The following is a 12,983-nucleotide window of genomic DNA, read 5'->3' on the forward strand; positions in this document are numbered from 1 at the left end:
AACCTTGCCCCAAACCCAAAGGGGGAACCTGGTGGTGCCGACGGGGGTGAGGGTCCACTTGCATCGTGCTTGGCGGGGTCACTGGCCTCCCCGCCCCCTGCCCACTCCCATCCGGTTCCCGGTCCTCCTGCCTTCCCAGGGGATGCTCTGTGCAGACACACGTGCCGGGCTGTTGGCGAGAGCTTCATTGTGAGGCGTGGGGACAGCTTCCTGGATGGGACCCGCTGTGTGCCGAGCAGCCCTCGGGAGGACGGGACCCTGAGCCTGTGTGTGTCGGGCAGCTGCAGGGTAGGCGTATGCGGGCAGTGGAGATGCCCTTCCAGCCACGGTGGCCCTGAGGCCCATCCCATCAGAAGCCAAGGTGCAAAGGGGCCTCCAAGGGGTTGGTCTGGGGTGTTGGCCTCCATTAGCCTCAGCAGAGTCTGTACAGGGTGATGCCGGGATATAGGGCTGATCTCAGGGTCAGCTGGGCAGAAAGAGCCTTGCTGTGACCTTGGACAAGTTACTTAGGTTTGTTCCAACACAGACGTCAGAAGTTACAGAAATGCCCCCATTGTGTGAATCTCAGAGCTGTGGGTGTCAGTGGGCCGGCACCCTGTGACACCCTCCAAGTCTCACCTGCCTCCCTCCTTTGCTCAGACTTTTGGCTGTGATGGCAGGATGGACTCTGGGCAGGTGCGAGACGTGTGCCAGGTGTGTGGAGGGGACAACAGCACGTGCAGTCCACAGAACGGCTCTTTCACGGCTGGAAGAGCCAGAGGTAGGGGCCTCCCTGGGGGTGAAGGGCCAGGCTCCCCCAGACTCCGAGAAGCCCACCGCCCAGAGCCCAGGCAGCTGGGTCCATGCGTTCGCTCAGCCCTGAACCCTCTAAGTGGGCATCAGCCTCCGTCCTCCGCTTTGCCAGCCTCCCCATGAGGCTCAGATTTTGGTGATGAGGCCGCGGCCAGGACTGTGAGGTATCAGTAACGGTGATGCAGGAAACACACGGACATTGTGCCGTCCGCTGTGGGCTGGTCTCTCCTCTCCTGCTCAAGGAATCTTCGCAGGAGGGGTGTTATACTTGGAAAATCGTTGACCTGGATCTATTTATAAAAGAGGTCAAGTCTTCTGCAAATTCAGTGGAGGAGTTGAGTCCTGCCTCCCTCTGGCAGGCCCATACTGCGCCCAGAACCTTGGGTCTAGCCACTACTCCTGGCCAGGGCAGCATCCCCACAGGTGGCCCTCTGGCCTGGCTTTGATGGCCCCCTGTGACAGGGGGCTCCCTGATGCCTGAGGCAGCCTCGTTGCCTGGTAGCTTCTGGTGCCGAAGTCTTCTCCCTTTGACTGTGAAGTCGGTGACCGGAGCCCACCCGCCCTCTCTGCTTCCTCCTAGAATACGTCACGTTCCTGACCATCACCCCCAACCTGACCAGCATACACATCATAAACCAGAGGCCTCTCTTCACACATCTGGGTGAGTTGGCCCAAGGATGCCCGTCGGAGCTGGCCAGGCTGTGAAGGTTGAGGCACAGCCCCAAGATGCCCTCACTTCTGATGCCAGCTGCAAGTTTGGAGGCACCGTCAGTTGAATAATTCACTAGGAGACTTGCGGAACTCTGAGAGCTGTTACACTCACCGTTGAGGCTTATTACAGGGGATGGAGGCTCAGTAAAACCAGCCAAAGGGAGAGGCGTCGGGGCAGTCATTCAGGGAGGGCTCTGTGTCCAGCCTCGAAGCCAGCACGCACGGGCTGCTGCCGACCCAGGGAGCGCCTCTGAGTTCGTTGTCCAGGGTTCACGGGGGCCGCCTCGTGCAGACGTGACTGAGGGAGTCACTGGTCGCCCCCGGGCGATCTGTCTCCAGGTGGCTGGCGCTTTGTGACTCAAAGCCTCTGCCCCAAATAGAGACGCTCCTGACAGGTGTGACAGGGCCTGCCTCTGGACAGGGACAGCCTCTTTACTACTCAAGGGTGCCCCCGCCTGACCTTTGACCTGGGGTGAGGGTGCTCATCCTGGGGTCCTCGAGCCCCCGAGGGTTCAGCGTGAGCGCACCTGGTGAGGGAGCAGGTCCGCGGCCCTCCACGGGCAGAGGCGCACTCACGCTGTGGGGAGGCCTCCTGGGGTCGGACGCTGTGTGCACCTCAGCAGAGACCACCCGGACGCCAGGAGCACCCGCTCCCTGGGAGGGCTGGAGACCGGGGGCGGGAGTGGCAAATGGGGCAGTGGAAATCATGTCCTGTGGGCCCAGAAGTCACCTCTGTCTCCTCCTTAAACAGAACCTCAGCTGTGAGAGGGGGTGGTGCCGGCTGCTTCCGTGGGAGCAAGGGTGGCCTCTGTGGTGCTGACAGCCTCTCTCCCGACAGCCGTGAGGCTCCGAGGGCGCTACATTGTGGCCGGGAATGGGAGCATCTCTCCCAGCACCTCCTACCCCTCCCTCCTGGAGGACAGCCGTGTCCAGTACAAAGTGGCCCTGACTGAGGACCGGCTGCCCCGCCTGGAGGAGATCCACATCCGGGGACCCACCTGGGACGACATGGAGATCCAGGTGATCAGCGGGGCCTCCCCCGGGGTTCACTGGTCCACAGTTCATGCACACACTTGCTCATTCTCTCTGCAGTCACTGGGGGGTCTGAGGTCCCTGTGCTCAGAGCCCATAGGAGTCCCTGGAGTTCTGAGGGTGGGTAAGAGGGGAGCCCCGCACGGGGGATCAGGAGCTCTGCTGCTGAGCTCTGTGATGAGCAAACGCTGCCAGGCTGAGCAGGAGGAGTGTCTGGAGGGAACAGTACGTGCGCAGGAAGGGTAATGAGGAGGGAGGAAGGAAGGGGACCCTCCAGATAAGGAGGCTGGGGGCCCAGGCAGACCGGGACAGGGGAGGATGTGCTTTGCTGGCCTTATGAGGAGAGCAGGCTTCCAGCAGGGGCCTGGGACGGTGCCAGGGGCTGCATGGCGGCGGAGTGGGGATCAGGCTGTGTCAGGTGGTGGGGAGGCTGGTTCGCCCGACGCCCAGAGTAGAGACCCACCTTGGGGGCATCCCTCCAGGAGGAGCCCAGGAGCTGGAAGCAGGCTGACCGAGGTGCCGGAGCTCAGGCTGGGGCCTCAGGCAGCCTGGAGTTCAGATCCTGGCTCTGCAGGAACTTGGGCGAGAGATTTCACTTTTCTGAGCCTCAGTTTGCCCACGTGCAATATGAGGCTAAACTCACCTATGTCAGGTTACTGTGAAGATTCTTTTTTTTTCAAAATAATGCATGTTAAGCTTGTGTCTGGTGCCCCACACTTGCCTGTGGAAGGCGGCCGTGCTATGGAAGTGCAGGCCTCTTGGCTCTCAAGGTGCCCAGGGGCCTGGGTGCCCCATCCTCATGGTGGGAATGAGACACCAGAAATTCTGGGACAAAGTCACGGGCACTGTGAGGGCCGAAACTGGAATCTGAATGTCCCTCTCCCATGGTCCGCTCTCCTCCGGCAGGGATGCTGGGGTGCCCAGATGCTCACCTGCAGAATGAGGGTCAGATGGCGGTCCCACCTCCTAGGCTTATGGGCGGGTAGAGGCGTTGAGGTGTGTGCTGGGCAGTGTTGGCCATTGCCCCGGCCCAGAGGCAGCTCTCTGTGGATGCTGGTTCTCGCTGTCTCTCTGGGATGGATGGAGGGAAGTGGGAACACAGGCTGTGTTTGGTCATGTCCTGCACGCTGTCACCTCGTCTGCAGGTGAGCTTTGCTGAGGAAGGTGTTTGGAGGGGTGGACCGATAGTAGGTTGAACTAGCTCTTGAGAACCTCTGCGGGGAGTCGGGGGTCCAAGTCTTGATGGCCTCTGACTTTGGTCTAGCAGCCCCACCCCTTGGTGCTCATAGCTGGGGGAGACAGGAGGGTCCCCACCCAGATGTCCAGGTCAGAGGGAGCCCCCAGGTGAGCGGTTAACCCCTTCCCCACCTCCCCACCCCGGGAATGTGGCTCCCAAATGCTGGTGGTCAAGCTGCTCTGACTGCATCCTTTGCCATGTGGATAAAAATACAGTTTCTTGGGTCTCTCTCAGAGCCACTTCTGGTGGTGGGGGCCCTGAGAATCCCATTTTAACAAAGGACCATGATGGGCAGCCAGATGAGGTATCGTGGGGACAGCTGCTGGGACTTTAGGTGCATCCTCCTGGCCTCTGCCCTCCAAGCTGGCCCCTCATACTGTTGCAGCAAAGTGTGTCACAGCTCAGTGTCACAGCTTAGTGTTACAGCAACCTGGATCTGGGCGAGAGACCAAGCAGCACTCGGAGAGCTGGAGAACTCAGGTTTATTACGCCAGCAGGCCCAGAGGAGTTAACACTCCAAGCACTGGACCCCGTCTGTGGGTTTACACAGGCTTTTATAGGCTGCTAGTCTATACTTCGCAACATCATATGCAAATAAGGTGTAACAAAGTTGACTGTTTAGGAATGAGCTTTGTAGAAATGGATCAATCAGGAGTGGTAGAAATGGACCGATCAGGAGTGAGCTCCATTCAAATGAGGTGCTACAAATGGACCAATCAGGAGTTAGCTCAGGGAACCTAGACTCTTAGGGGTAAGTTCTGCTTTCCTAGAAGCAAGCCGTTTCAGAGGGAAAAAATGAGATGATGCCACTGGGCCAGGGAACCGGATGGTGCTGACAGGAGAGTAGTGGCCCTGCCTGGGGGTCCTGCCCGTCTTTTTCATGGGGCTTCCCACCTCAACAGGACTCAGTGACCCTCCTGAAGTATGGACAGGCCCAGGCTCCCTGCTGAACACCCCTTCTTAATTCCCTGTGCCCTCAGGGTCAAGCCCAGGCTGACAGACGGCTACCAGGCCTCTGATCCAGCCCCGTCCTGCCCACCCGTGGGCCTCATCTCCTGCGGCAGAAGCCTGACTGTGTTGGGCTCCCCTCTGCTGGCAGCCCCTTCGCTCACCTCCACTCTTCCCTCCCGAAGCTCCTTCCTGACCTGCCCACCCTGGTCCACCCAGGGACCCTGGTCTGTGCTCCCATAATCCCCTGTGCACATCGCTCCCCCCACGCCCACCAGGGACTTTACAGTTGTCTGTCACTACCAGCCCACCTACCCCACCCCACCATGAGCTCTTGGTGCCTGGGGCGGCAACCCTGGGCAAGCAAGCCCGGCACGGGGTCAGCCTCAGTGGTGGCTCGCTGAGGGAAAGAATACAGGATACAGGTTGGAGGAATGAACAGTGGAAGGCTTCCTGGGGGAGGTGGCCGTGACAGTGGCCCTCAGGGAGCCCACTGGACAAGGCCCTGGCCCTCTGTGCGTCTTACGCAGGTTTACAGGCGCTATGGTGCGGAGTATGGTGCCCTCACCCGCCCAGACGTCACCTTCACCTACTTCCAGCCCGAGCGGCGGCAGGCCTGGGCCTGGGCTGCCGTGCGGGGGGCCTGCTCGGTGAGCTGTGGGGCAGGTGAGGCCTGAGGCATGGCTCGCCCGAAGCCTGCTTGCCCCCTGCACGGAGGTGGCCTAGCGTCCCTCTTCCCTCCCAGGGCTGCGCTGGGTGACCTACAGCTGTCGGGACCAGGCCAGCGACCAGTGGGTGGAGGCTGCCCGGTGCGGAGGGAGCTCGCAGCCAGCGGCCTGGTCAGAGTCCTGCGCCCCCCAGCCCTGCCCCCCGTAGTGAGTACTGTCTGCGGCTCCAGCCGGGGTCACCGCGGCCACAGGGCCCTCCCTGGCTCATGGGGCCCATGCGGGTGGGTTGGGCTAGCAGCTTCTGGGCGTGTTTCCGTTCAGTCCTGAGACAGCCTGTGAGCTGTGTTCTGTCCATGTCCCCGTATGGCAGGTGAGGACAGTGAGACTCGGGCAGACACGAGTGACAGTGTCAGCCTTGGGTGACCACACCCACTGCCCCTTGTCTGGGGCAGCACGTGCCTTCTCTGAGCTCTGGTGCTCACCACAAGGTGGAGGAGACTGCCTTCCCTGGGGAGGTGGGGCTCAGGGAGGTAACCACGCTCTGGCAGGTATGGCTGGTAGGAGGTAACGTTAGGGGTATGGCTGTCCCTGTAGGGTGCAGGCTGGAGCGGCCACCCCCAGCACGTTTATACAGCCGTCCTGGCCTCAGGTGCTGCTCCAGGATGCTGGGGAGCTGGCAGCTGGGCTGGCTGTGCCTGCACAGTGTCCAAGTACCTGGAGGGACACTGGCCCAGCCCAAACCAGGGGAGTGGGTCACCTAGAGACGGATCTGCTGGTCCCCTGCCCTGCATCCCCGCCCTGAGCCAGCCTGGGGACCCAACCAGGAGCCCCACGCTGTGTTCTTCTCCTCCTCAGCTGGGTGGCTGGAGACTTCGGCCCGTGCAGCGCCTCCTGCGGGGGCGGCCTGCAGGAGCGGGTGGTGCGCTGCTTGGAGGCCCAGGGCGGCCTCCTGAGGACGCTGCCCCACTCCCGGTGCAGAGCGCTGGCCCAGCAGCCAGTGGCTGTGGAAACCTGCAGTTCCCAGCCCTGCCCCACAAGGTGAGCGCAGGGCTGGGGTAGGGCCCCCCCAAGGCCAGATCCAGGCAGGGTCTCCCTGGCAGGGCTTGGCCCTGCGCTGAGCCCTGCCCCTTCTGAGTGTCCCCTCTTCCTGAGGCCTCTGGCCGGGTCCCCCATCCTGGGTGAGCACCAACTTCAGAATTACCTTCTGTCCAGGAGACCCTGGACCGGCCATTTCCCTCTCTGAACTTCTGAGTCTGCTCATGGAGGGGCTGTGAGGACCAAGGGAAGCCATGAATATAAAGCAATTAATGTCACTGTGTCATTGCTACTGTCAGTTCCACGCTGCCTCTCATCCCCGTGGTGTCCCAGTTGACAGGAGCTTCTTACTCTGATTTGCCACTAACTGGCTCCATGACCCGGGCAAGTCCCCTGCCTCTCTGGACCCCAGTTTTGTTGCCTGTCCAGTGGGGCGGGGGGTGGCCTAGGTCCCTGGTGGGCCACACGTGGCTCTGAGCATCTTTCCCCACCTTGCATTCATGGCAGACTTAGCAGTCACCACTCTTTCCCACCGAGGGCAGATCTTGCCTCAGAATCCTTCTCAACACAGCACTCCAAGCAGCCACCACCTCTCAGGGTTGGCAGGCGAGATGCACTTCCCGTCCTTGACCTGGTGATCCGACTGCATCCAGCCCTGGTTTCTCAGCACCTGCTCGGTTGCGTGGGGCGATGCTGTCGTCTGGTTGGGGGCCTACCTTCACCTCTGGAGGGCGGGAGGGTCGGGGCCTGTGTCATTGCACCTTGGTTGCCAAGTCAAGTGCCAACAGCAGCTCACCCAGCCTTCTGGGTAGGCCCCTGGCCTTTGCCTCTTTGTGGGGATCCCTCTTTGAGCTCTTGGGGAGCAGGGTCACTACCTCTCTGCCATGGGAGCTGGGCCGTACCTACTGCCCGGTAGCAGAGGCGGGGCCTGATGGCTGTCCTGTGCTGTCCTCAGGGAGGTGTCGGACACGTGCTCATCGGCCTGTGGAGCAGACCTGGCCGGGCAGAATGCGACTTGTGTGCTGGAGACAGATGGCGCGGAGGAGTTGGTGACTGCTGGGGCCTGCTCCACAGACGAGAAGCTGGCTACACTTGAACCCTGTGTCCAGGCAGCATGTCCTCCAGGCGGGGGCCATGTGAGTGTCCTGGGCGCAGGGGCTCTTGGGTCCTCATCTGGCCAGGAGGATGGAGAGCACTGGCCTCCCAGCCAGAGCTAGGAGACTGTCCTTCTTCAGGGCTGCTGTCCCCCTGGTCACAGGATCACCTTAGAGCCCGGGGTCTGCTGGGAAGCCCTCTTCCCGCTGGCACTCAAGCTGATGAACCCAGGCCCTGCTGGAAGGCTGTCAGTTCTCTGCTGCATGGAGAAACGCTGTCACGCTCTGGCCGGTGTCCACGGGTTCAGGGCCGGCGGTGTTGCTTTCAGACCAGGGTGCTGGCCAACCCTGTCCCCCTGCTGCCCCTGCCATGGCGGTGGGGATGGCAGGGCCAAGGGGGCCTGTGAATCTGCTCCTGAGCCCCAGCTCAGCCCTGACCACTCACGCTGATGCAGAGGCCAGGGTGGGGCGTGTGGGGAGGTGTCCGTTGGGGGCCAGGAAGCAAGTCCCTGGGAACGGGGCAGCCCTCTGGGGGCCTGGTGACCACTTCTGCTCTCTCTGAAGAGACTGGGATGGGGCCGGGGGAGTGGAGGGCCAGGTGCTCAGGGGTCCGGAGCGGGGAGCCCAGATCTGCCCCTGATTGCTTGCTCCCTGCAGCTGGACGCCCAGGCACCGGGGGAGGAGGCTGCATCTGCAGAGGGCAGGGCCAGGCTGGAGGCCCCTGCCACACACGTGTGGACTCCCCTGGCGGGGCCGTGCTCTGTCTCCTGCGGGCGAGGTGAGGCCCCCGGAGCTTCTGAGGGCCAGCTAACTCTTATCTAAGAAGCACTTGAGGTGGCTTGCAGAAAATCCGACTACACGAGACATGACATCGTGTGCGGGGAGACGGGGGCAGAGTACAGGCAGCCACGTGCATGTGCGCAGTGATCAGCTGGGGGGTCACAAACACAGCCAGACTGGCACCGAGAGGCCTTTCTTAAGGTCTGAGGTTGGCCCCAGGCTTAGCTCTAAGCTTCCTGGCAGCCAAACCAGAGTAACGAAATTAATTCTTTTTGCATTCTTTTTTATTGACGTAGTCAGTTCAAAATTAATTCTAAGATACACAGTGGGGTTTTTTTTTGAACTAATATTTTTCTTTTTAATTTTTATTTATTGTAAAATATTTTATTTATTATTATATTATTTAATTGTTTTATTTTGGTAGGGGGAGGTAATTAGGTTTATTTTTAGAGGAGGTACTGGGGATTGAACCCAGGACCTCGTGCATGCTAAGCATATGCTCTACCACTTATCTATACCCTTCCCCCTTATTTTTATTTTTTTATTGAATTATAGTTGATTTATAATGTGTTAATTTCTGGTGTACAGCACAGTGACTCAGACGTACATACATTCCTTTTTATATTCTTTTTAATTATAGACTACTACAAGGTACTGTATATACTTCCCAGTGCCTTATAGTAGACCTTGTTGTTTATACACAATGTTCTTTTGTTTTTAATTTTATTTTTTATTGAAGTGTAGTTGATTTACAATATTAGTTTCAGGTGTATGGCAAAGGGGTTCAGTTATACAGATACATGCATATGGACATTTTCTTTTCAGATTCTTTTCCATTATAGGTTAGAATAAGAAATTGAATATAGTTTCGTGTGCTCTACAGGAGGTCCTCATTGTTTATCTAGTTCATATATAGTAACGTATATACTGTGTTCTTAAGCTAAAACTCTAACCACTTGCTCAGTCAAACGCCCGCGTGTTGAGAGTGGAGAGGTTTCTTTTGAGGATACTCCAAAAGGAGAGATGAGAGGCCCTGATAACGTCTTTGTGATAAACACTGTTGGAGATTGTCTTAGGGCAAGTCTTAACGACATCTCTCAAGAAACAAGATCAGCTACCACTGTTGAACACCTACCACATGCCAGGCACTTTATAGCTCCCCTTTAAAAATAGCCCTCCAAAGTAGGCACCATTAGATGAGAAACCTGAGGCTCAGAGAGTTTAAGACACTTGTCCAAGGTCACACAGCTGTAAGTGGCAGAGCCAAGACTCATACCTGCGTAGGCCTGATCTGCTAGGGCTCTCCAGAGAGCTGGGCCCCTGTGGTCCTTGTTGAGCCCTCCTCCTTCCTCCCTGCAGGCCTGAGGGAGCTGCGCTTCCAGTGCACGGACTCTGCCCTCAGGACACCCGTTGGGGAAGAGCTGTGTGGCTTGTCGAGCAAGCCCGGGAGCCGGTGGGAGGTCTGCAGGGCTGCCCCGTGCCCAGCCTGGTGAGTCAGGGGGAGGGAGACTGTGCGGAGGGGCAGCAGCCTGGGTTCCCCGTGGAGGAAGGAGCCTGACCCTGGGCGTGGCTTCCTGCGGGGCACTGGCCTTTCCTTTCTGCAGGTGGGAGACCCGAGCCTTGGCACCATGCCCAGTGACCTGTGGAGGGGGACAGGTGCCGCTGGCTGTTCGCTGTGTGAGGATGGACCAAGGCCGCTCCATCCCCCTGCCTCACTCTAAGTGCTGGCCGTCACCTCGGCCCAGACCCCTCGAGGACTGCAGCCCGGAGCCCTGCCCTGCCAGGTGGGCCCCTTCCCGAGAGACAGCAGGACCTAGGGGGGCATCTTGGACGGGCGTCATCACCTCCCAGTAAGCTCCTGCCCCTTGGCGTCCTCCCCTGCAGGAGTGAGCCACACCGGTGCCTTGGAGGGCTGTGGGGGCTTAAAGTGTGTGAAGTCCGTCACCCAGGATCTGGGCGGCTGTGGGCGCACGTGGTTGATGGGTCATCTGTTTCATCACTTGCTGTTTTTTGAGAACCTACTACGCCCAGGTGCTGTTCCGGCACCAGGGACCCAGCAGTGAACAAGACAGACAGGAATCCCTGCCCTCCCGGAGCAGTCGCTGTGGGAAAGGGGGGGGAGACCACAAACAAGACTGGTGGAGGCCACAGAGTCTGATGTGTCTTGTCGGAGCGATGCGGCAGCACAGCGGGAAGGACTAGGGGCTTGGCGGGACAGGTCCGCGTGCTGGGGCTGGGGTTCCTACCGCAGGCACACATCCTTGCAGGGCCCCTTGGGTGCCCTGCCCCCACCCCGCCCCCACCTTTGGACACGTCTGCCCTTGGCTTCCCCTTCCATAAAATGGGATTTTCTGTACGTTCTCTGCCCATCGTGCCTGGCCTCTCAGTGGGGACGTGAAATTCGCCCCCAGAGAGAGACCCTTTCCGGCCCTTCCCAGTCTGGGGAAGTGAGGGGCGCCCCCGACGCTGGTTTGCTCCAGGTGGCGTTACAAACTGGCAGCCTGCAGTGTGAGCTGCGGGGGAGGGGTCGCGCAGAGGGTGCTGTCTTGTGGCCGGGCTCAAGGGTAGGACGAGGACGAGGAGGTCCTGCTGGACACGCAGTGCCAGGGGCTGCCTCGCCCAGAGCCGCAGGAGCCCTGCCCGCCCAGATCGGCAGCGCCGAGGTGTGCGGCAGCAGCCTGAGTGCCTGGTGTGTGCCGCCGCCGGGCCAGGCCCTGGGGGCTAAAGGGCAGCGCAGTGGCACAGGAAACAGATCGCCCAGCAGGCTGCACCCAGTGTCAGGGGTGACGGTCCAGCAAAACGCCCGCAGTGCTGTGGGTTCCAATGACGGTGTGTTGTGGGCAGGCCTGGGGGGCTTCAGAGTGGAGGAGGCAGCATCTGAGTGGAGCCGAGGAGGGGCCAGCTGGGGCACAGCGCCCACCGCCGCAGCCACGTGGGACAGGTCCGGAGACGGGGTGGAGCCCGATGGGGAAGGGCGAATAGTCACCTTCTTCGTTCACAATTCCCTTGTGGTTTCTTCTTTGTAATTTTGCATTTTAAATAATGAAATGCTCTTCTGGGTCAGACAGAAATGCCCAGAAAAGAATGTAAGTCGCCCATGTCCTACCCTGAGTAGACGGGAGGGGTTCAGGGCCGTACTTCTGGATCCCAGTGGCCTAGAACCGTCCTGGTTGACCGTCTGAGGAGCCCATGGGGCAGTGCCATCTCTGGGGAGGCGTAACCTCTCTCTGGGGTCTTCTCTCCCTGCAGGTGGAAAGTCATGTCCCTTGGCCCGTGTTCAGCCAGCTGTGGTCTCGGCACTGCCACACGCTCGGTGGCCTGCGTGCAGCTGGAGCAAGGCCAGGACACGGCGGTGGATGTGCGGGCCTGTGCGGGTCTGGTGCGGCCGCAGACCCGCATTCCCTGCATGACTGCCACCTGCACCTACCGCTGGCACGTCAGCGCCTGGCTGCAGGTCAGTGCGTCAGCAAAGGAGCCTCACATCTGGGGACCTTGGTGGGGCTTTCATTCACTGTGATCCCCCGGAAGGAAGGGGAGACTCGGGTCTGCTGGGGAAGGAGCAGTCAGGAGGTGGAAGACACAGCAAGGCCCAGGACATGGGGCAGGGTGGGCAGCTAGGTCTTGAGAGGCCCGAAGTCTGGAGACGCCAGAAGACAGAGGGCTGACAACCCCACACGGATTAGGAAATCCCACCCTACGCCAGCACCTCGCAAGGCTCTGGGGAGACAAGGTAAACAGGGCTGGGTGCCCCCCATAGCGGTTTGTTTATAGCATGGAGGGGAGAGGAGGCAGACAGCCTCCCGCTGCCTCAGTGAGAAGGACCCTGGGCATCCAGGCCGGGGGAGATGACAGCTCGGACAGGGCAGGGCAGGGCCGGATGGCAGGGCAGACATGGCTGCGGTGAGTGTTGGAGAGCGGAAGGAGGAAGCCATGCCTCCTGGTCCCTGCTCTAGGGTTTAGAGGGCAGGGAGGCCTCCGGATGACAGTTAGAGACCTGGGCTTGAGTCCCTGCTCCTCCTCCCCGTGTGGCCCCTGCATGGTAACCTCTCTGAGCCTTAGTCTTCTTATCTATCGAATGGACACACATATCCGCCTCCTGTGTTGTGCAAAGAGCGTATCAGAGCCTGCCTGGCCTGTGGTCACTGCAGACTCCCTGGCAAGGTGAGCCCTGACTCCTCCCCCTCTTTCCTGGCAGTGCTCTGTCTCGTGTGGGGAAGGCATTCAGCGCCGGCATGATGCCTGCCTTGGACCCCGGGCCCAGGTGCCCGTGCCAGCCGACTTCTGCCAGCATCTGCCCAAGCCAGTGACGGTGCGGGGCTGCTGGGCCGGGCCCTGTGCAGGGCAGGGGTCGCCCAGCCCGGCGCCCCACGAGGAAGCCACTGCCCCAGGCCAGACCACCGCTGCCACTACTGGTGCTTCCCTGGAGCGGCCCCACCCCTGGGCCCACCTCCTCTCCCCCGCTCCCTGGCCTCAAGGACTCCTGACTGGGACCCCAGAAAGCCCAGCGCAGTCCAGTTATGTTCCTTCCTCCTTTCTGTCTGGGCACCTGGCTGGCTGCAGGAGGGGTGGGCAAAGGCGTCTTCACCTGGGAGAGGCAGGACGTGCTCCTTGTGGGGGTCTCCAGGCTGGCCCGCTTCCTCACTGGTAAAGTGCAAGCTCACTTTTACAATCAACAAGGGAAAGTAA

General features: G+C 60.2%; 1 protein-coding gene across 4 annotated transcripts in view; it reads left to right on the forward strand.

Annotated features, from left to right (window-relative positions):
* The window catches only part of ADAMTS13 (ADAM metallopeptidase with thrombospondin type 1 motif 13), a 30,841-nt gene that overhangs the window by 14,642 nt on the left and 3,216 nt on the right, over nt 1–12,983 (forward strand). For 3 of the 4 annotated variants that reach the window (XM_072960472.1, XM_072960473.1, XM_072960474.1), the window contains exons 15-27: nt 140–288; nt 640–760; nt 1,373–1,453; nt 2,342–2,523; nt 5,251–5,386; nt 5,466–5,595; nt 6,244–6,426; nt 7,379–7,559; nt 8,175–8,295; nt 9,657–9,786; nt 9,902–10,081; nt 11,547–11,751; nt 12,493–12,811. In XM_072960472.1, coding sequence (XP_072816573.1) covers nt 140–288; nt 640–760; nt 1,373–1,453; nt 2,342–2,523; nt 5,251–5,386; nt 5,466–5,595; nt 6,244–6,426; nt 7,379–7,559; nt 8,175–8,295; nt 9,657–9,786; nt 9,902–10,081; nt 11,547–11,751; nt 12,493–12,811 — 2,118 coding nt within the window. The remainder of the gene's footprint in view (nt 1–139; nt 289–639; nt 761–1,372; nt 1,454–2,341; nt 2,524–5,250; nt 5,387–5,465; nt 5,596–6,243; nt 6,427–7,378; nt 7,560–8,174; nt 8,296–9,656; nt 9,787–9,901; nt 10,082–11,546; nt 11,752–12,492; nt 12,812–12,983) is intronic. The other variant, XM_072960471.1, reaches the window with a different exon arrangement.

The sequence above is a fragment of the Vicugna pacos genome, chromosome 4 (genome assembly GCF_048564905.1).
Source record: "Vicugna pacos chromosome 4, VicPac4, whole genome shotgun sequence".
NCBI lineage: Eukaryota > Metazoa > Chordata > Mammalia > Artiodactyla > Camelidae > Vicugna > Vicugna pacos.